Source organism: Marmota flaviventris, chromosome 11, assembly GCF_047511675.1.
Source record: "Marmota flaviventris isolate mMarFla1 chromosome 11, mMarFla1.hap1, whole genome shotgun sequence".
Classification (NCBI taxonomy): domain Eukaryota; kingdom Metazoa; phylum Chordata; class Mammalia; order Rodentia; family Sciuridae; genus Marmota; species Marmota flaviventris.
In genome coordinates this window covers 102377416-102397558 of record NC_092508.1, presented here as the reverse complement: position 1 = coordinate 102397558, position 20143 = coordinate 102377416, and the positions used below count along the sequence as shown (strand labels likewise).

Below are 20143 nucleotides of genomic sequence, written 5' to 3'. Positions count from 1 at the left end.
CCAGATTCTGCCTTTCAATGAGAAACACCCTTTGCTGTATGCAAGTGGTAATTTAGAATCCATATTAGCAGAGACAATCCTTATTTTTCAAGTCTCAAACTGGCCAGATCTACAATTTCCAGTCATAATCATCAGTTGCCTTGGACACTGCTACACACATTCCAAATATCATGGAAGAAAACCCAATCTTGAACCTCTAAGTTTATTCATTTGCCATTTTACCTGCAATCCAAATTTGTTTTATTTAATAATTTATACTTCATCTCATGACATATCTGGCTCTAACTGAACTTTACTTGTGGATTCCTTTTCAACTTTGTTACGATTACACAAACACACAAATGCCAAGTATAGTACTCATGGTTTTTAAGAATTACAAAAAGGGCTGGGGATGTGGCTCAAGCGGTAGCGCGCTCCCCTGGCATGCATGCGGCCCGGGTTCAATCCTCAGCACCACATACAAACAAAGATGTGTCCGCCGAAAACTAAAAAATAAATAAAAAATTAAAAGAAAAAAAGAATTACAAAAAGGGGAAAACCACCTGTAATTCCAGAGCATTATTTTGTGTACATCTTTATAAAAAATGCTTTTGAATTGCTGTGGTCATGATTGCACAATTTTAGTTTTATTCTCGTCACCTTATTTGTACTTGACTTACTATAGACTATTTATTATATTGGCTGAGGGATTTCCACTACCCTTATGAAATGTAATCCATGCCACTTTTGATGATTTTCTGAAGAACTTCATCTACTATTCTGTGTAATTGTATAATTTTAGCTCTGCTAATTAAAAATATCCACCTCACTGCTCCACAGGCAGGAAGTTCTTTCCCATGAAGGGCTAATGAATGGCACCCTACCTGTGGAGTGGGATGAGTGACAGGTTGGTAAGGAAGAAATATTCATTTCATCTTGTCTTTTGTGTGTTTAAATGCATGTAATCCTTGGGGTAATAAAACATGACATGTTTCTGAACAGAGAAGCTTATTTATTTTCACAGAATGGTAATCAAGGAAATTTCGGATCCACAAAGTTCAGAATGCTTCAGAAAGTTGCTACCCATTCACTGGACCATATGAACATTTTCTTGTGCCTGTCACTGTCTATTCTTTGTATACACTTGAAACCAACTGTTTTACATCAGAGCATTTATGTTACAAATTTAACAAATACTGGGTGATAAAATGGTAGGGAAGGATAGATTTTAATGAATTTGGATTAATTAACACAACAGCACATTTCAAGGGTACAAACTTAAAAGGGAAGCAAGAACACAGAAATTTGCCTCCTCCAAGCTCCTTAAGTCTTGTTTACAAATAATGTGTAGAAAAATTTTATTTGCTGTTCATGGTTTGTATCCTGGACACAATTTCATGTTTGATACTGATTCAAAATTGTAGTTATCAATTCATGCTGGCCCACCCAAAACTAACATTACTGGTAAAAAACGAGTACTTGTGAATCTGTATGAACATCTGAACTACATTTTCACTCTCCATATAATCTTCATTTCAGCCACCTGATGCTGAAATCTAAAATACTCTGATGGCTTAAATGTGCACAAGAACCCCACAGATGATAAGCAGGATTGACTGTCTTTATTTGGTGGCGATAAAAATAGCTTCAGATTAGTTGTTAAATGTACAGTTAACAGTGACCCTTTAACACAGGCAAAATAAAGAGGGGATAGGAAAACTGAACCAGGGCAAAGGCAGTGTGAGCCCAACCACTGCAAGCTCTGATGTACCCCTGTACTTCAACAGAGGCAAAAAGGCCAAAGTACTGATTGCTTTCCAAATAGCATGTTTTCTCTTTTGAGTCTATTGATGGTTACATTTCATTGTACCTTGTATAATATAGTCAGCCACTGTAAGAAAACCATCACATTTTGTCAGAAGATATATATTCATATAATACGTTCAGAATCACTGCTTGGTTCTTGTCTTCGTCTTTTCTTCCCTGACTGTTTAGGTGTTGGAGTCTCTACTGCTCCTTCTGCATCATAAACGGGCAGCTTGAAAACTATTTCATCATCTTCATCATCATCCATTCCCGCCACTTCAGATTTTCGTTTCTCTAAAAATGTTGGTGTACAAACTGGTGTGGGGCCCTGGAATCAAGCAGATTATAATACATAAATGTGGAATGATAGTGGAAATGACTTTAGCCAAAAATATCAGCTCCCTTCTCGTTTTAGAAGTTGTGCAATGTTATATTTGGCTTCCATCTATCTTTCAGTAATATAATTGGAGAAAATAAAGGGCGTAGGTGTTTTATCAACTTGAGTATGGAAACTCATTAAGTGGAATATACTCAATTATTTTAGATAACAAACTGCTATCATCAGTTAAGAACTACCAGATGGGCTGGGGCTGTAGCTCAGTGGCAGAGCACTTGCCTAGCATATGTGAGGCACTGGGTTTGACCCTCAGCACCACATAAAAATAATCAAATAAAATAAAGGCATTCTGTCCATCTACAACTACAAAAAAAAAAAAAAGAACCTACCAGAAATGTCACCAAAATGATAATAGCAGAAACCACATTTCTTCGTTGAAATTATTTTGGAATACCTGTGCCCAGAATATGAAGACAGGTTACCTGGCTATCTATAGACTTGTCAGGAGTGGCAGCAGTGCCTTTAGAAACCCGCTTCTTCTTCTTCTTTGGTATGCCTGAAGACTTTTTCTTCTTTGTAGGTTTATCTGAAGGATCCTTGGTCTTACTGGATGATAAAACCTTAAAATAAATTAAGACTTTAACAATTTGCATATTTCTTTCAGCTATTTTTTGATTATGCCTATTTCTTTCTCTACTATCTGGCATATAATATAAATACAATTTTACCTGGTTAATTGTAGATTTCTAAAGATTTTATTATTTGAAACGTGTTCCCCCTTGTTTTGCTAAAATTTCAAACAAAGAAGTTACAAATGCTACCCCTATAGCCCACAGGGCTAAGCTCAGGATTGTGGCAATGAAGCCACACTGCTTTTCTAAGTACAAAGAGGGTACAGAAAAAAATATTTATTTGCCCATTTTCAAGTTTTACAGTCCAACTCCCACACAGTTCAGTTGGCCAAAGGCCATGACGTGAATACTCCAGTACCGTTTAAGACTGTGATTGGGATTGTATTTGGCAAACAATTAACAACCAGGAAGTGGGCTGGGGATGTGGCTCAAGCGGTGGCGCTCTCGCCTGGCATGCGTGTGGCCCGGGTTGGATCCTCAGCACCACAAACAAACAAAGATGTTGTGTCCGCCAAAAACTAAAAAATAAATATTAAAAAATTCTCTCTTACTCTTAAGATGTCGTTTCTTTCTTTTTTTTTTTTTAAATATTTTTTTAGTTGTTGATGGACTTTATTGTCTTTATTTTTATGTGGTGCTGAGGATCGAACCCAGTGCCTCACGCATGCTAGGCAAGCACAGTACCACTGAGCCACAAGCCCAGTCCAAGATGTCATTTCTTAACAACTAATTAATTACTGTGACTGGAGAAAGTAAGATTCAGCAAGGCCGCCTCAGTATTCCTTTACAACCAAGTAGAACTAGATGAACACCTGTGCCAACTCATCTTCCTGTATGTTGGCTTGTGTATTTCAGCACATTTCTGTATGTTTAAATCTCAGAATTGATGCTTACTAAAGAACACGAGAAAATTTTAACTAGAATGGCGTAATAGGGATGAACAATTTACAGTCTTGATATTTACTGAGAGCATACAGTAAACATTTCTGGTAAAGTCACATTTAAGTGGTAATCTAAGAGCATGATGGCTTTTGGTTAAATAGTGGTTCAACTTCAATAAATTAAAAACTAAGGAAAGTCATGCAAGTCAGGGGTGTCAGTACATGCCTACTTTTACCCAGAAGGCTGAGGTAGAAGGAAACACAATTCAAGGACAGCCTGAACAACTTAATCAAACCCTGTCTCCAAAATCCCCAGACCGAAACAAAACAAAAAGGGCTGGAGATATAGCTCAGTGGTGAAGTACCGCTGGGCTCAATCCTCAGTAGGTGTGGGGGGAGGGTAATGCAAATCAAGCAATTCCTTAAAAAAGGATTTTCTCTTCCATATAATGGAAGAAATAAGATCTGTTACCAATTGTTTACGAAGAATCCACAGGCTGTTTAAAAGACAAACTGTGACGGGTGGCACAAGTCTGCCATCCCAGTGACTTAAGAGGTAAGGCAAGAGGATTGCCAAGTTCAAGGCCAGCCTGGGTACCTTAGTGAGAACCAGTCTCAAATGATAAAAAGGGGATGTGGCTAAGTGATAGAGCACCCCTGGGTTCAATCCCCATTAACACAAACACGTAAGTAAATTAGTCAAAGCCTACTATGTGGGGTTAGGAGTACGGAGTGCAGCTCAGTGTTGGAGCACATGCTTAGTATGTGAGAGGTTTAGGCTGGGTTCAATCATCAGCACAGAAGGAGAAAAAGGGAGGAAAAAAACAACAAAAAACTCAAAACCTAAAAACCCAATGTGTGATAAGTACTGGATTACTTTTTATAGTCACAGACACATTTTATAACTAGTGAGGTACAAAGTCTACCCCTAAGAGAAACCACTGAAATAATTTCATGAAGGAATGCTTACCAATGAAGGAAAATCATAATTAATTCCTTTTGCTGCTAATTTTTTCCTGAGCAATTTTTCTTTCTTTTTAAATCGTTCTTCCATTTGCAGTTTTTGAAAAAATGTCCGCTTCCGATTATACCGCTTCACGGCTGGATACGATGGCTGACGAAATGGAGTATTCCACTCTTTAAAAAGTTCTTTGTGTACTTTTTCTGGTGGCATAAAACGACCTATTTTTAAGAAGTAAAAGTTTTCAACCAAGTGGTAGGAAAAGCTTTCCATGTTAGTTTTAGAAATTCCCCTAGTGTTATTTCTCACATCATGATCATGATATGTAATCTCACACTAGAGCAATAGATAAACCAATTATACCCTAATGGAGTGAGTTAATGCTTTGGGGCAGAACAACCAATTGTTTGGGATCCTTTCTGCTATCTTCCACAGTCAGACTCAGTATAGCACAGGCAACATTATTCACTTCCCCTACCTGAACTACTTCCTCCTGGCAAGCCATTCTGTTACTATGAGAAGGAACCTGTGATCTCCCCCAGGCTTCTGGAAGTCCCTCTGTCAGCAACAGGAACTGGGATAGAGATATGCTACCTGGGCAGCCCTGTCAGCTCAAAAACCTGGAAAAGTGGGATGGCCAGAAACTGATCCCTGCCTCCCAAGTGTAGTGAAATCTGGACAGGGATGCTCTTGTATCTCTGGGAATGCAAAAATTACTGTCTCCATTTGCCAATTTTTGTGGAATGAACTTCTAATCTGGTGTTGTTGCTCCTGTACTCCCTATATGGCTTGTGTGAAAGAGTTGCAGTCATTGTCATTTAGACTGATTTTGAAATGTGATTCCTTACCTTTGCTGTTAGCCCATCATAAATCTCTTCAGAGTAAGAAAATTCCCCTACACAACCACAATATCATAGTATATAATGTCTGTCTTTATATTTCTTTAAAAAAAATGTTTGTATAGTTGTAGATGGACAAAATGGCTTTATTTTTTTAATGTGGTGCTGAGGACCGAACCCAGTGCCCCATGCATGCTAGGCAAGAGCCCTACCCTCCTTTATGTTTCTTTAGTCATCTCAAAACTGTCTTTTAGCCAGGCACAGTGGCATATACTTGTATCCCAGCTTCTTGGGAGGCTGAGACAGGAGGATTGTGGGTAATTTTCTCACTACCCACTGAGGATAGATTAGCAGCTTCCCTCAAACATCCCTGAAGTAATTTGTTTAATTCCATCTCAGTGAAAATACTGTTCTCATGCTAGAAAAAATTTTTAAATTTCCACTATAACCTTCCTGGAAAACTTACATCCTTGTACCACTCCTGATAAAGCCATTTAATGTTCTAGTATTATGACTGTTTATTTCAAATAGATCAATGAAACAAAAGTGAGTATGTTTATATAGATGAGGAGAGATAAAGTCAATGTATCAGAACATTTAAAAAAGGGTGAATTCAAGAGAGCAGTATGTTCTTCATGCTGTTCTGTTTCTCTGTAGACCTGAATTCAAAATATAAAGCTAGGAAAACAACAAATAGAACAGAGCGAAGGGTAACAATGACTACACTGCAGTATGCAAATATTCACAAAATAATGTAACACGGAAGCTAGGAAAGAGTTTTTGTGAAAGATATTAAGCCAAGGCAAAAGATATGAACAGACAATTCACAAAAGATGAATTCCCATGGTCAGTAAGTATAATACTCAACTTTACTAAGAACAAGGCAAATACAACAATCATGGCCACTCTATACTCAACAACATGATGTAAAAGCAATATTTTTCAAACTCACAGTGGCCTTTTGGGGCAATAAAATCAATTTAGCTGAAGAGAACGCCAATTCTTAAACAGGGGTTTAAGAATTATGTCACTGGACTTTTTCTTTAGTTATGTTTACATACATCTGTACATGTTCTGGCTTGTGCTGTAAAATGTACTCCTTTTTGCATGCTAGAGTCCCCCAAATACTATTCTAGAAAAACCTGCCTATGCCTACAACTATATAAAGAATGTCAAAGCAGCTTCATCATTCCCACCCCTTCACCTGGTTCCCTCCTGCTTAATCTCCAGGTTTCAATTTAAATAATACCTCCCAAAGGAAGGTTTTCTCACTACTCACTGAGGATAGATTAGCAGCTTCCCTCAAACATCCCTGAAGTAATTTGTTCAATTCCATCTCAGTGTATATACTGTTTTTATGCTAGAAAAAAATTTTAAATTTCCACCATAACCTTCCTGGAAAACTTACATCCTTGTACCACTCCTTACAAGAACCATCCCAGAGATGAAGTGGCATATCCAAAGCAGCTAAGCCATCTGTCTTTCACATCAGTCATGCACCAACAGAAGCATCTCCAGGGTAAGATAAGAGCACTTACACACCAAGAGTCTTTCACCAAAAAGGTAGTTATTCATTGTTTCAGCAACTATCTTGGCAACATCTTCAGACGTAAACTCCACAAAGGCATAGCCTCTGCTATTTCCAGTCTGCAATGGAAATCCACCACAAAAATAATTATACTCTAACAAGTCATCAACCCCTAAATTGCCTTAAATTTAAATAATACTCATTAGTACCTTATCAGCAATTTTGATACCTATAATTCCAACTTTAATTCATGTATTCCAGGGATTGTCTGGGGTGGGGGTGGGGGAATACAAAGTCATCCAAACAGTGGATTTTTAGGTACTCGTATATTTTTATATAAACACATGATTACTATGGCTAGAATATTTTCAATAGCAATGTCCCATTTATAAAGGAAATCTGGCAGGTTCCCACAGTTCTTTGCTAACTGGCAGTCTTACTAGTCATAAATTCCTAATACCAAGCATGTTATATGATGCTTTACCAATAGAAGAACTGTGGCTGGAGATATAACTCAATGGTAGATGGGCTGGGGATGTGGCTCAAGCGGTAGCACGCTCGCCTGGCATGCGTGCGGCCCGGGTTTGATCCTCAGCACCACATACAAACAAAGATGTTGTGTCCGCCGAGAACTAAAAAAAAAATAAATATTAAAAAAATTCTCTCTCTCTCTCTTAAAAAACAAAAAAAAAACCTCAATGGTAGAGAGATTGACTGGCAATGTGCAACACCGTGGGTTCGATCCTCAGTACTGCCGAAAGAAAAAAAGTGTGAAAAACTGTAGAAACCTTAGGGCTTGCCTAGCATGGGTAAGGCACTGGGTTCAACCCTTAGCACCACATACAAAAATAAGCAAATAAAATACAGGCAAAAAAACCAAACCAAAACAGAATAATGCACCAGTTACATGAATAAAGCTCAAAACAGATTACTAAAGGAAACAAAAAACCAAAAAGCAAAAACAAAAAACCCCAAACACACACCTTACAAAATGCTATAGTTTACAATTAATAATAAAAAAAAAAAAACAAGTAAATGAACATCAACATTTATCATTAATAAACATTTAGTAAAGATTTAAAAATACATATAGCATTGAAAACCACTAATTTTATACACACTAATTTCCTGAATGCTGGAAGGAGGCGAGGAAGATTGGAGAAGGGTATAAAATTTCAATTTCACCTATACTCCATTTTTTAAACAAGAAACATCGAAAGCAAATGTGGTATCAATTTGATATTTGATAAAGCTGTATGGTGGACACCTAATTTATTCTCTAGTCAACTTCAGGATATTTGAAATCTCCATATAAGAAACTATTATAAGTAGGTAAATGGAGAAAAAGAAGGCAGAGGGAAACACAAAAAAATGTGATTCTGGTGAGATGGAAATTTAAGATTCCCTTTAAAACCATATGTAAACTGGGTGTGGTGGTGCATGCCTGTAATCCCAGGGGCTCAAGAGGCCGAAGCAGGATTCCAAGTTCAAACTCAGCAAGATCCTGTCTCAAAAACAAAATAATGGAAGACAAAACGAAACATATATAGCACATAGTGCTATATAAGGCAAGTTCTCTACCACTGAGTTATATTCCAGCATCAATTCATTTAATGTTGAGATGTTGCTTAGACAATATAAAATTTATAACCTGCTGTTTTAGGACAACTAGCAGAAAATGGGTATATATCCTAGATGTCTCAGCTACAACCAATAAATGTGTGGAGGAAATAAATGAAGTGGGCCACTCCTTTGCTCTTGAAATAATCTTCTAAGAAAAAAAGACTTATGTGGTTTAAGTATGATAAAACAATAACATTTGTGGTATTTAATTCTAAGAACTTTAAATTCATTACCTCTTTGATCTTTGTTAAAATATTTTTAGAAAATTGTGGGTTTTTAAAATTTTATTTTAGATCACAAAAAAACGAAGCAGGAAGAAGTTATATAATTTGTCCATGGTCAGACGAGCAGTTGCTAGTCACTAGTATAGCTAGGCCTCAAACTTAGGTAGTCCAACTACAGAATACTTATCCTTAACTACTTACTATATAAACTTTTGCTATTAAAGAGTTGGCTCTATGAGGCATACAAGATGAACCCGGTCTTCGAATTTAAGTTCATTTATCCCTGAGCCTAGGAGCCACAAGGTAATATGGCTCATTTACCAAGACTGTCAATTTAATTTGAGGATTTGGGACAATCACTTTGGCAAAATATTTAGAATAACACTGACTTTTCTCAAGGCTGTTTAAATCTCATCCCCTTTTCTGAAATCTGATAAGCAATAATATGTAAGTATGATCTGTAATCTGTTAAAAGTGATATTCAAAAACAAAACTATCGATTCAATTTGGCTTAAGAAAACTTACCTTTTTACTTCTGGATAGTCTAAATCTTGTAATAGTGCCAAACTGGGAGAAATATGCTTTGATTTGGGTTTCATAAAGTGCTGGAGGCAGATGGCCCACAAAAATTACTCCAGGAGTAAGTTTTTCTTGCTTTTTTTGCTGAAGACAAAAAGACCAGATAAAAAAACATTTTAAAAACATGAACACTGCAACAAAACTTTCAAAACTCTAGTGCTCTGCTGAAGAACCTACCCTATATTTTTACTTGTCATAGCAATAATTTAAAGAATTAGTTGTTTGTTGTCTATATCCCCACAAGAACAATCGCCACTGTTTTCTCAGGCCTGATTCCCAGCACCAGCATCAAGTACATGCTTTGGAGGTTAGGCTGAATGGATAGACAAGCAAGTAAATATCTGATTACATCACTTTAGATCTTCCACCCAAAGAATTCCATAGAGTGCGTCCTTCAACTTTCGACGCAAATCACTGTTTATTCCTATCTAATGGAACATTTTTCCAGAAGCTTGTTAACCTTCACATGTAGACTAACCTCTGAGTGTCTCTGTGATCACACCCTTATCTTCTGTAAGAAAAACTTAGTTTTTTCACAATATATATTGTGCTATAAACCAAGGAAAATATAAACTTGATGTCAAGGGCTCCAATCAGCAAAGGTAACTTGGTAAATAATATCTTAACTCTCAAACTACCGGGCATGTAATTTTGGGCGGTAAAGCAGAAGCCTGACATCCCCTAACATGGTATTAATCTGTGGGAACCCCTCGGCTGGTTCCCTTCTTCTCCTGCGTCACCCCATGCCTCCCTCTTGTCTCCACAGGAACACCCTAAAACTTAGTGACCAAACCCCACAGTATTTCTCCATCAGAGTAAACCTCCTCGTCTCGCGCACCGTGGCCTCTAAACTCATAAGGTCGGTCCCCCATTCGGTCGGAGCTCACTGTGGAAGGCCCTGGAGGTAGCAGAAGCCTAGGGAAGGCAGGTCGCGTCGGGGCCGCGAACCGCGCGATCCGGAAAGCTCCCGGCAAGACTCACCGCCTTCCCTCGCAGCCCGGACCGTGCGTCCGCTCACCTGGGTTACGCGATGGCGGACCTGCTGCACCTCCTTCTGAAACTGGACGTCTTCCTGCGGGTTCAGAGAAAGAATCGGCCCGGGTGGGACGACGAACGGAGTCCCCACCATGTTGAGACCCGCAGCAACACAAACCACGCGGCGCGCTCCCGGAAATGCGAGCCCTCGACTCCTCGGAAGCGGAAGTAGAGGCGGGAGAGGGGCGTGGCAAGACCTGAGGGCGTGGCACAAAGTATAGCACCCTTGGCGCTCCCTGCTGGCCGGGCACGTTTTCTTCTCCTCGTACCTTTCACCTGTCAACTTGGAACGTCCAGAACAGTCACGTTTCAAAACCGTTTTCTTTTTCTGCTTTTCATACTGGGGTTTGAATCCAGGGACGCTTTATCTCTGAGCTACATACACAGCCCTTTATATATATATATTTTTTATTTTGAACAGGGTCTCACTAAATTGCTCAGTCGGTTTAAAGGCGTGCACCATGGTGCCCGGTTTCAAAAAGAATTTTTAAAACATAACTACAAAACTATATCTGTGCCCTTCAGATCTTGTTAACTATTCTTCCATTAGTTTGCTCTTTCCTTTTTTCAGTCATGTGTTTTAGTTTTTTTTGAAACAGGGTTTCACTATACCTTCCAGGCTGGGCTCAAACTCCTGGGTTTAAGTGATGCTCCTGCCTGGCCTCCCGAGTTAACTGGTACTACAGACAGATGAGCGCCAATACTGCCCAGCTTAGAGGGTTTTGTTTTAAATCTCCTTTTTTGTTGTTTTGTAAACAAATTAATATTACCATTACAGTCAATTCAGCTCCGTAGAAGTGAACTTTTGAGTTTCAAATGGAAGGAGTTAAGAAAACAAGGAGCATACTAATTTGAGTTAAGGCCACTTCAAAAACAGCAGGTGCAAGAGATGAAACTCTTTGTCCTTGCTATACCAAAAGGAAAGTACCATTCTTATCATCAAGGACAAGAAGTTGAGGCAGAGGGAAATCTGTATAACCAACCTTTTTTAGACTAATCCTGATTCTCCCATCCATTTTACCCAATTAATTGTCCCAGCTCAATTATCTCTGCTTTTCTTATCGTCATTAATTTACTACTCATTATCTAAGCTGGCATATATTTATATCTCTGTGTCTTTGATTCTTCATGTCCTTATGAAGACTCCTGTACCACATAAAACTTGAATTAAATAAATTTATATTCTTTTTCCCTGTTGATTTTTCTTATATAGATTTAATTCTCTTACCCAGCTGAAAAAAAATCTCTTAAGAGAGCAGATGTAAAATTCTGCCTTCCCTACAAAATGTTCTTTATGGCAAGGTTACTCATATAAAATTCCAGATACTGTTCTGGAAAGAGCATCAACTAGAGGACTACCCTTATTCTGTCTAGAAATTCAAGGAAAGAAAACATATGACTCAGAAAATTAACTTCTAAATAAACCATACCTACAAAATATAATCTTAAGAATTACAATTTTGCTGAGCTTCTGTTTGAGCAATTATATACACATTTAACTTCAGCAGTGCAACTAAAAAGGAGAAAATTCAAAATTGCTCTACAAGAAAGACCAAAAAATGCTGTTTTTGGATCAACAGAAAAGTCTTCCTAACCAGCAATAAAAATTTACTGATTTCACTATGTAAAAATCAAACAAGATAGAAACAATTTATAATATTAACATTCCTATAGATGTAAATTTAAAAAACACTGTCCTAGAAATTATCATCTTATGGCATTTCCATTTGAGCTGTTGTATAATCACTTAAAGCAATAAAAACAAATGAGAAAAATTATTTTAGGACATAAAAAATGATTGCCATATTTCTGGATTACTTTAATGAATTTGTTAACAACTTCAAAAATACTATAATTAAGTCTGGTGTGGAGTTGTGCCCCTTGTAATCCCAACTCCTTGGGAGACTAAAGAAGGAAAATTTCAAGTTCAAGGTCAAGCCTGCATTTAAGGAGTCTCTATCTCAAAACAAAACAAAACAGCTAGGGATCTAACTCATTAATAGAGGGCTGCCTAAAACATATGAGGCCCTGGGTCCATCCACAGTACCACAAACAAAACAAACAAACAAACAAAACCCTATAATTACACGATCTACAGATGAAATGGAAGCAATGAACTGTGAGATTCATTTATGTTCTACAGTTGTAAAACATCTTACAAATTGTAATTTTGTCACACATCTATGTGAGCCATTGTGTTATCACGTTAACAGCACCAAAAGGAAGGAGAAAAATCATTTTAATAGAGAAGAAATTATCTTCCTGAGGTTCTAGAGCTTCAGAAATGGTTCCATTACAAGCTAGAATTAACCTGGAAGGTGAGCTGCATCTGTCACCTGGTTGTGTGGACAGAGGCTGGAACTTCTTGCCACTGGAGGGGGCAATGGACCAGTGAAGACTCTCAGTGATTATTCCTGGGGAGGTTCTGCCTCACTTTCTAGAAGTGGGGGAAGGTTTTCAAGAACTGTCTCCTGGAATATCTTGGTAATACCTGACCTCTGACAGAATGCTGTGGCATTCTTAGGCATGTGGCACTCATTTGTGTGGGGAGGGGTTAATAAAGAGGTCTCCTGTGTTGTGTAGTGTGGAAAAGACTGCTCTGTCTTGCTCTTGTGGAGGTCCTGCTGTGATCCTAACCTTGGGTTGGTGGCATCTGGTCCAAATGGGGCACTGTTACCTGGATCCTGGGGTCATCACAGCCTGTACATCCTTCTTCAGGGACTTGATCATCCAGGAGATTCTCTGAGCAACATCTGAGATATGATGATACTCCTCTCCTGCTCCCACCCTGGCCCCATACTGGGGTTTGGGCCCAGAGGCATTTATCACTAAGCCCTCTTAATTATTCAGTTATTTTGAGATAGCATCTTGCTAAATTGTTTAGGCTGACTTTAAACTTGTAATCTTCCTGCTTCAGTCCCTAAATTGCTGGAATTACAGATATGAGTTAACTTGAGAATACTTTTTGAAATATTTGTATTCTTCCTCAATATTTTTTGGTCTGACATAGCATTTTCTTTTCTTATCAAGGTCTCTTTCAGCCAATGCATTCCATCAACATGATGTCATAAGCTTTTCTCTCATGGGACATAAGCTAGCTTTGATAATAGTGGTGCACCCCAATTTTTCTTGAGAAATTTTGTCTTGTCTTTTGTCTGGATCTTTACATACATGGCTCATCTTTTCATCTGCTCTGCAAAGATTCTTTTCTTTCCATGGGAAGTTTTCTCTAAATGGATATTTGGTGAAATTTTCTTCTTCTAGATGAGGTTTGGGAAGATCCTGCTGGAGTTCTCTCTTCCTGTCACTTTTCTGATGGAAGCAGGGATCTCTAAGTTTGGAGACTTAACCACGATCTTCAAGTACATTCTATTCCCTAAACATGTTATGAACCTTGCCACGGCATCCAAACACTTCCTGAGTACTAGTCACTGATGGTAGTGCTGGCATAGAAAGCAGAGACTGCAATTCATCAAATCTTCCAGGTGCTGCTTTCCTGAGAAGGATGGGTGCTCAGTTAGCAAAGCTGCCTATTAAGTATAGGGAGCCCAGGAGATGGCAGATTAACTCCTGGGAAGTCAATAATTCTTCCTAAATTGCCACCTTGCATGTTCAATCACTTTGAATGGAGGGCTACGGTTCGGTCAGTTCCCTTTGATTTCATCATTGCCCTGCTTAAATGCCTATGGCTGCCCTGCCTAGAACAGAACTTGGTTTTCAGAATTCTTGACATGTGTCAATTTCTGTCATACAAATTCTCCACGGAGAATTCTGCTTCTGGAAAGGTGGAGTAGATAAACTTTCCTTTATTCCTTCCTTTAAGTGCAACTAAAATCCCTGGGCATTATATATAAACTAAACATAATGAGACCCTGAAAAGTAGAGAAGGCAGAAAGCTAGGGGCCTCAGGGCCTACGAAATGACACAGTGGCAAGTTCCACTGTTTATTTATTTACTTTTTTTCTTATATATCTCAGACTTGGTGCTGAAGAAGCCGGTCACCAAGAAATGCCAAAAATCTGTTCTCTTTGGCTGAAGGATCAAGAAGGGGGTAGCTATAAAGAAATAAAGCTAATTTAAAAGTTAGTTACTTTTATAGTGCTGGGCAAGTGCTCTATCATTGTGTTACATCTCCAGCCATGTATTTTACCTTCTGCTCTTTCTCTGTTTTTTTTTTTTTTTTGGTGGTGGGGGTGGGTGGGTGGGTGAGTTGGTGCTGGGGATCTAACCCAGGACTCCAATGCATGTCAGGCAAGGACTCATCACTAAGCTACATCCCCTGCCTGACAGAAAACTTTTATGATACTGCCTCTATTCTAGCCAAACACCACAGAAAAAAACTGTGATTTTTTTTTCTGAAAACAAACAAACAAACAAACAACAAAAACAGGGCTTTTTTTTTTCAGATAAAGCTGGGATGCTCTCCATCCCCCCAACCATGTGCAGACAAAGTCTGAGTGGGGAGCCTAGACTTCTTCCTTCAAGAGGCTCGATGATGTGCTCTAACACTCCTGTCATCATGGTGTCAGAGAAGACCCTGAAGGAAGTTGGGACTTTCATCCCATCAGTTGATGATGTCACTTACTAGTAACAGTGTCAGTGGAGATCATGTGTGAGACTGGACATCCATCCCTACACAGTTATAATGAGGAGACCCTGCCCTGGGTGCCAATGGAGGCCAATGGGAGGGGAGATTGGTCTTATTCCCCCAACTGGCAGCAAAAAGCAGTGTTCTCCATTCCTTGCTGGAGCAGAGTCAGAAAAAGCCCTTTAAAACAGATTTAAATAAGATCCAGAGTCTTATAGCATGATACAAAAATGTTCAGGTTTCGACTGGGGTGTAGCTCAGTGATATGGCACTTGCTTAGTATGTGCAAGGCCCTGCGTTCCATCCCCAGCACCCCAACAATGGTGAAAAAAGTTCAGATTTCAGTAGAAAGCCTCTTGCCATACCAAGAACCAGGAAGAGCTCAAATTGAACGAGAAAAGATAATGAATAGATTCTGCTAGTCTGAACACTTGTGTTCACTGCCTCAAATTAGTATGTTAAAAGCCATAATCCCGAAGATGGTGGTATGAGGAGGGACCTTTGTGATGTGATAAGATCACAAGATCAGAGCTCTCAGGAATCTGATGAGTGACTTTTAAAAGAGGCCCAAAAGCTCTCTACCTCCTTCCACTTATAAGGACACAGTAAAAAGATGGTCATTCGTGAACCAGGCAACCGCTCTCAGCAGACACTGAATCTGCTGGTCCCTGAATCTTAGACTTTCCAGCCTCCAGAAGTGTCAGAAGTAAATTTTCATTGTTATAAAACACTGTTTTTTTGTACTAGATATTGAACTCAGGGGTGTTCTACCACTAAGCATACTTCAAGCACTTTTTATTTTTTGAGATTGGGTCTCACCAAAGTACTGAGAGTGGCCTCAAATTGTGATACTCCTATCTCAGATTCTGAGTAACTGGGATCACAGGCATGTGCCATAGCCCTAGTCAAGCCATTCAGTATTTGATATTTTATTATAAAAGCCCAAAAGGATTAATATGATTATAATACCAAGGTGACACAGATGTTAGAATTATATGACAAAGACTTTAAAGCAACCATGATACAAATTCTTCAATGAGCAAATATGAACATACTTGAAATGAATAAAAAAAGTCTCAACAAAGAAACAGAAAGTTCGGGCAATAATATAAAAGATAGAGTAAAATGAAAGATAGATGTGGTGGTATGCATACTTGTAATCCTAGCTACTTATAGGCTGAAGCAGGAGGATGGCAAGTTTGAGGCCAGCCTTGGCAATTTAGCAAGACACTGTCTCAAAGTAAAAAAATGAAAAGGGCCTGGGAATATAGCTCAGTGGCAGAGTGCCTCTTGTTCAAGCCCCAGTTTTGGAAAAAAAAAAAAGAAAGAAATAAAATGGAAATTTTAGAACTAAAAAATAATTCCAGCTACTCAGGAAGCTGAGGCAGGAGGACCACAAGTAAGAGGCCACCCTGGGCAATAAATTTAGTGAAATCCTATCTCAAACACACACACACACACACACACACACGTGCGTAACTATAACTCATTTAATATTAAATAATTTGAGTAGTACTATAAATGGAATTTGCAATAAAAGTTCCCCAAAAGAAATCTCCAATCCCAGTTTTCAATGGAGAAATTTACCAAATGTTTAAAGAAGAATTAATACTAATTCTGTATGATCTTTTTCAGAATATGAAGTAAGAAGAAACACTGTTTAGTTCATTTTATGAAGCTAGTGTTGAGGAGGAAAAACTTTTCCTCTCTTTTGTTCAATGTATAAGGACTAGCAAATTAAACTGATAAAAGATTAACAGAACAGAAAATCAGCAAGGGCACAGAAGAACTCAACACCACCATCAACTTATAGTTCCGAATAAGCTTTTTTATAGAAAACTCCCCCAATCCTAGCATGCATGAGGCCCTGGGTTCAATCCCCACTACTGCAAGTAAACAAACAAAAAACAAATCATCAACAACAAACTCCTCCCAAAGACTTATTTTTATATACGCTGATGCTAACAAAAGGAGGAGCTAGCTTACTAACTGGTTGAAGTTAGAGGCTTAGTAGATATAAGTAGGGAAAAAGGAATGCGGGGGAAGTTTCTATAAGAACAAGAAGTAGGTGTTTTTTTTTTTTTAATTAAGGTTTTGGGAGAAGATAAGAATTTGTGATAACCACTTAAGCGTGTGGTTTTTCAGACTTCTTTACACCATGAAATTCCCCTGAAGAAGGAAATTATGGCAGCTTCAATTCCATGAGGTTGCTTCTTTTAGGTGGATAAAGGAAGCTCCCAGAAGGATTTTTTTTTTTTACATCTTTTGAATTTGCAATGTCTGCAGCTTAAAATAATCTTCAAACCAATTCTATGGCTCAAAGTGGGCTCCCTACACTAGCATTACCTGATGTCCAAACCAGACAAGAAAAGTATGAAAAATACACTTACACCATTCTTAAAATGGAACAAAGAACTAAACATAAGACCAACCACTATAAAACATTTAGAAGAAAACGGGAAAAGCTTCATGACATTGTAATGATTTCTTATATATGACATCAAAAGCACAAGCAACAAAGGGAAAAGTCAGTCAACTGGACTTCATCAAAATTATGAAGCTTTGTGCATGAAGGGACACTATCAACAGGAAGAAAAGGCAAATGCTAGAATGGGAGAGAATGTCCATCATACATCTGATAAGGGACTAATATCTACAATATGCAAACTATTCCTAAAACTCAGCAGAAACAAACAACTCAATTAAAAAACAGACAAAGGACCAGGTGCTTTAGCTTTAGCACGCATCTGTAGTCTCTTGTTACTCCCTACTGAAGTAGGAGGATCATGACTCTGAGGCCAGCCTCAGCAACATAGTGAGGCAAAGCTTGAATGGACTACATATTTATCTAAGGAAGATAAACAGCTGACTAATAACAAACACATGAAAATGCTCAATATCCTAATCATTAGGAAAATGCAAATCAAAAATACCACTTCATATCCATTAAGATGGATGATATAAGCATGTGTACACATACAATCACACAGAAAATAACAAGTGTTGAAGTATGTGAAGAAATTGGAACCCTTGTACATTGCAGGTGGAAATGTAAAATGGTGCAGCTGCTGTGGAAAACATTTTGGTGATTCTTTACAAAATTAAAGACAGAATTACCTTATGATCCAGCGATTTTACTTCTGGATATATACCCATGAGAACTGAAAGCAAGGACTTCACAGATATTTGTACACTCATTTTTAAAGCAGCATTATTCACAATCAAAAAGTGGAAGCAACTTGAATGTCCACGGATGGATGGATCATAAACAAAATGTGTATTATCCAGATTTACAAAGGAATTTCCTTCTGACATGGAAAGACATGGATGAACCCTGAAGGCATTATTTTAAGAGAAATAAACCAGGCAAAAAAGGACACATATTTCAAGACCACGCTCATTTTAAGTATCTAGAATAGTCAGATTCAGAGATAGAAAGTAGTGTTTGGCATATATCATTTAGAAATCTCATCAACTTTTATTTCTTTTACTTTTTTTTCTTTTGAGATGGGGTCTTGTTATGTGGTCCAGGCTGGTCTCCAACCCCTGGACTCAAGTGATCCCTCTGCCTCAGCCTCCCCAGTAGTTGGGACTATAGGCCTATAACCACCTTCGTCCTTCCTCCTAGTTTATAGAGAGAAGGATTAATTCTGACTTGACCAAAAAAAAAAAAAAAAAAAAAAAGAAAAAAGAAAAGAAAAGAAAAAGACAGACTCTCAGGGGATGCTTAAAAAAAAAAAAAAAAACCTTCTTAGGAGTCTGATGCTCCCATGCTTTATGTACCTAATAAATTTTGTATGAATTTTTTTCCGTTTTTTAAAATTTTAACTAATTTAAAATTTCAGGGGAGAAATGATTTGGCAGATTCTTGTTCCTGCTAGAAATTTGAAAGTCCTACTTTTTGAGTTGGCATGGAGAGGCACTCTGAATTTGTAATGAAAAATGTAATTTGGATTTCTATGAAGTCAGTTAATACACAAAGAATATGTTTGGCAGTATTAAGTCTTAATAATATTTCCTACTGCTATCTTCATCGTGTGTGCGAGAAGGAGGAAACTATTGTAAGACTCTACTCTGGAGAATCTTGTACTACAAATGGCGCACGTCTGAGGTACACAGGCAAAACATTTTTAAAAATCCTGTCTCTGAGGAAACTGTGAAAATTGAGACTGTCAATTTATGTAATAGGAGTGTGGGGATTAAATCAGATAAAGTTTGTTTTTGTCTTGGGGATTGAACACCCTGGCGCTATGTGAGCTACTCCAGCCCCTATTTTTTTATTTTGAGATAGGGTCTCACTAAGTTGTTTAGGGTCTCACTAAATTTGCTGAGGTTGGCCTCCTGCCTCAGTCTCCTGAGTGGCTGGGATTACAGGCTTGGACCACCCCACCAGGCTGGGATAAGATATTTTTAAAAACCCGCGACTATTACTGTGAAACAGTAGAGGCAATAATAGCATAGTGATTAAGATCAAGCATGTGGTTCCCAGCTTCAACACTTAGGTACACTAGACTTCAGAGTCCATTAATCTGTAACCACAGTAACGTCATTTGTCAGGTAACTTCCCAGGGCTATTAAGAGAATTAAACATGATCTTTCACATAACGACTTTAGAATAATGTTTGGTACGAAGCAAATAACCCATTATCATTTATTTGATGAGAATTTTTCTAATTCATTTGGAGAATGCATCATACACACCCACACACCACACATTTATTTGTAGGGTAGATGCGCAGAAAAACTCTCAAGGGACAAACGACTCGATTGACAGTACTAGCCTCAGCAAAGGGGATCAGCGGAAGGAGGTGTTAGCCGAAAGAGAAACTTTCATCGCACACACTTAAAAAAAAAGGCCATTTAATTTAAAAACAGGTAATTGAATCAAAGATCTCAGAATAAAAATGATGTACCGAGGAAATTTTCCTTCCCATTCCATCCCCTACTCACTCCGTCCTTTTACTTTTCCGTGTATTTTTTTTCAACGACGAACGCATTAACGCCCTAGCTTCACACGAAGACGGCGCTTTCTCTACCTCAGTCTGCAGGTGGACGCCTTCCCTTTGGCTGTGACGGATTCCACCCCCTCCCCGCCCCGCCCCGTCCGGTCCGCTGTTGTAAATAAAACACA

At 38.4% G+C, this 20143-nt stretch overlaps 1 protein-coding gene across 1 annotated transcript; it reads right to left on the bottom strand.

Annotated features, from left to right (window-relative positions):
• Positions 1 to 1185: 1185 nt before the first annotated feature.
• Positions 1186 to 20079, bottom strand: Nifk (nucleolar protein interacting with the FHA domain of MKI67). The gene is made up of 7 exons (XM_071619270.1): positions 19963 to 20079; positions 10408 to 10621; positions 9336 to 9473; positions 6974 to 7082; positions 4606 to 4817; positions 2605 to 2742; positions 1186 to 2113 (listed from the first exon to the last, which is right to left on the bottom strand). The coding sequence occupies exons 1-7, from the start codon at positions 20007 to 20009 to the stop codon at positions 1910 to 1912; spliced, it is 1062 nt and encodes a 353-aa protein (XP_071475371.1). The 5' UTR covers positions 20010 to 20079; the 3' UTR covers positions 1186 to 1909.
• Positions 20080 to 20143: the final 64 nt, after the last annotated feature.

Excerpts from the sequence above, each read along its gene's own strand:
- Nifk (XM_071619270.1), bottom strand. The coding sequence starts at position 20,009 with ATGCGTTCGTCGTTGAAAAAAAATACACGGAAAAGTAAAAGGACGGA. Across the intron at positions 10,622-19,962 it reads CGGAAAAGTAAAAGGACGGA|GTCTTGCCACGCCCCTCTCC; the intron begins GTGAGTAGGGGA and ends CCACGCCCTCAG. Across the intron at positions 7,083-9,335 it reads GACTATCCAGAAGTAAAAAG|ACTGGAAATAGCAGAGGCTA; the intron begins GTAAGTTTTCTT and ends TTTCCATTGCAG.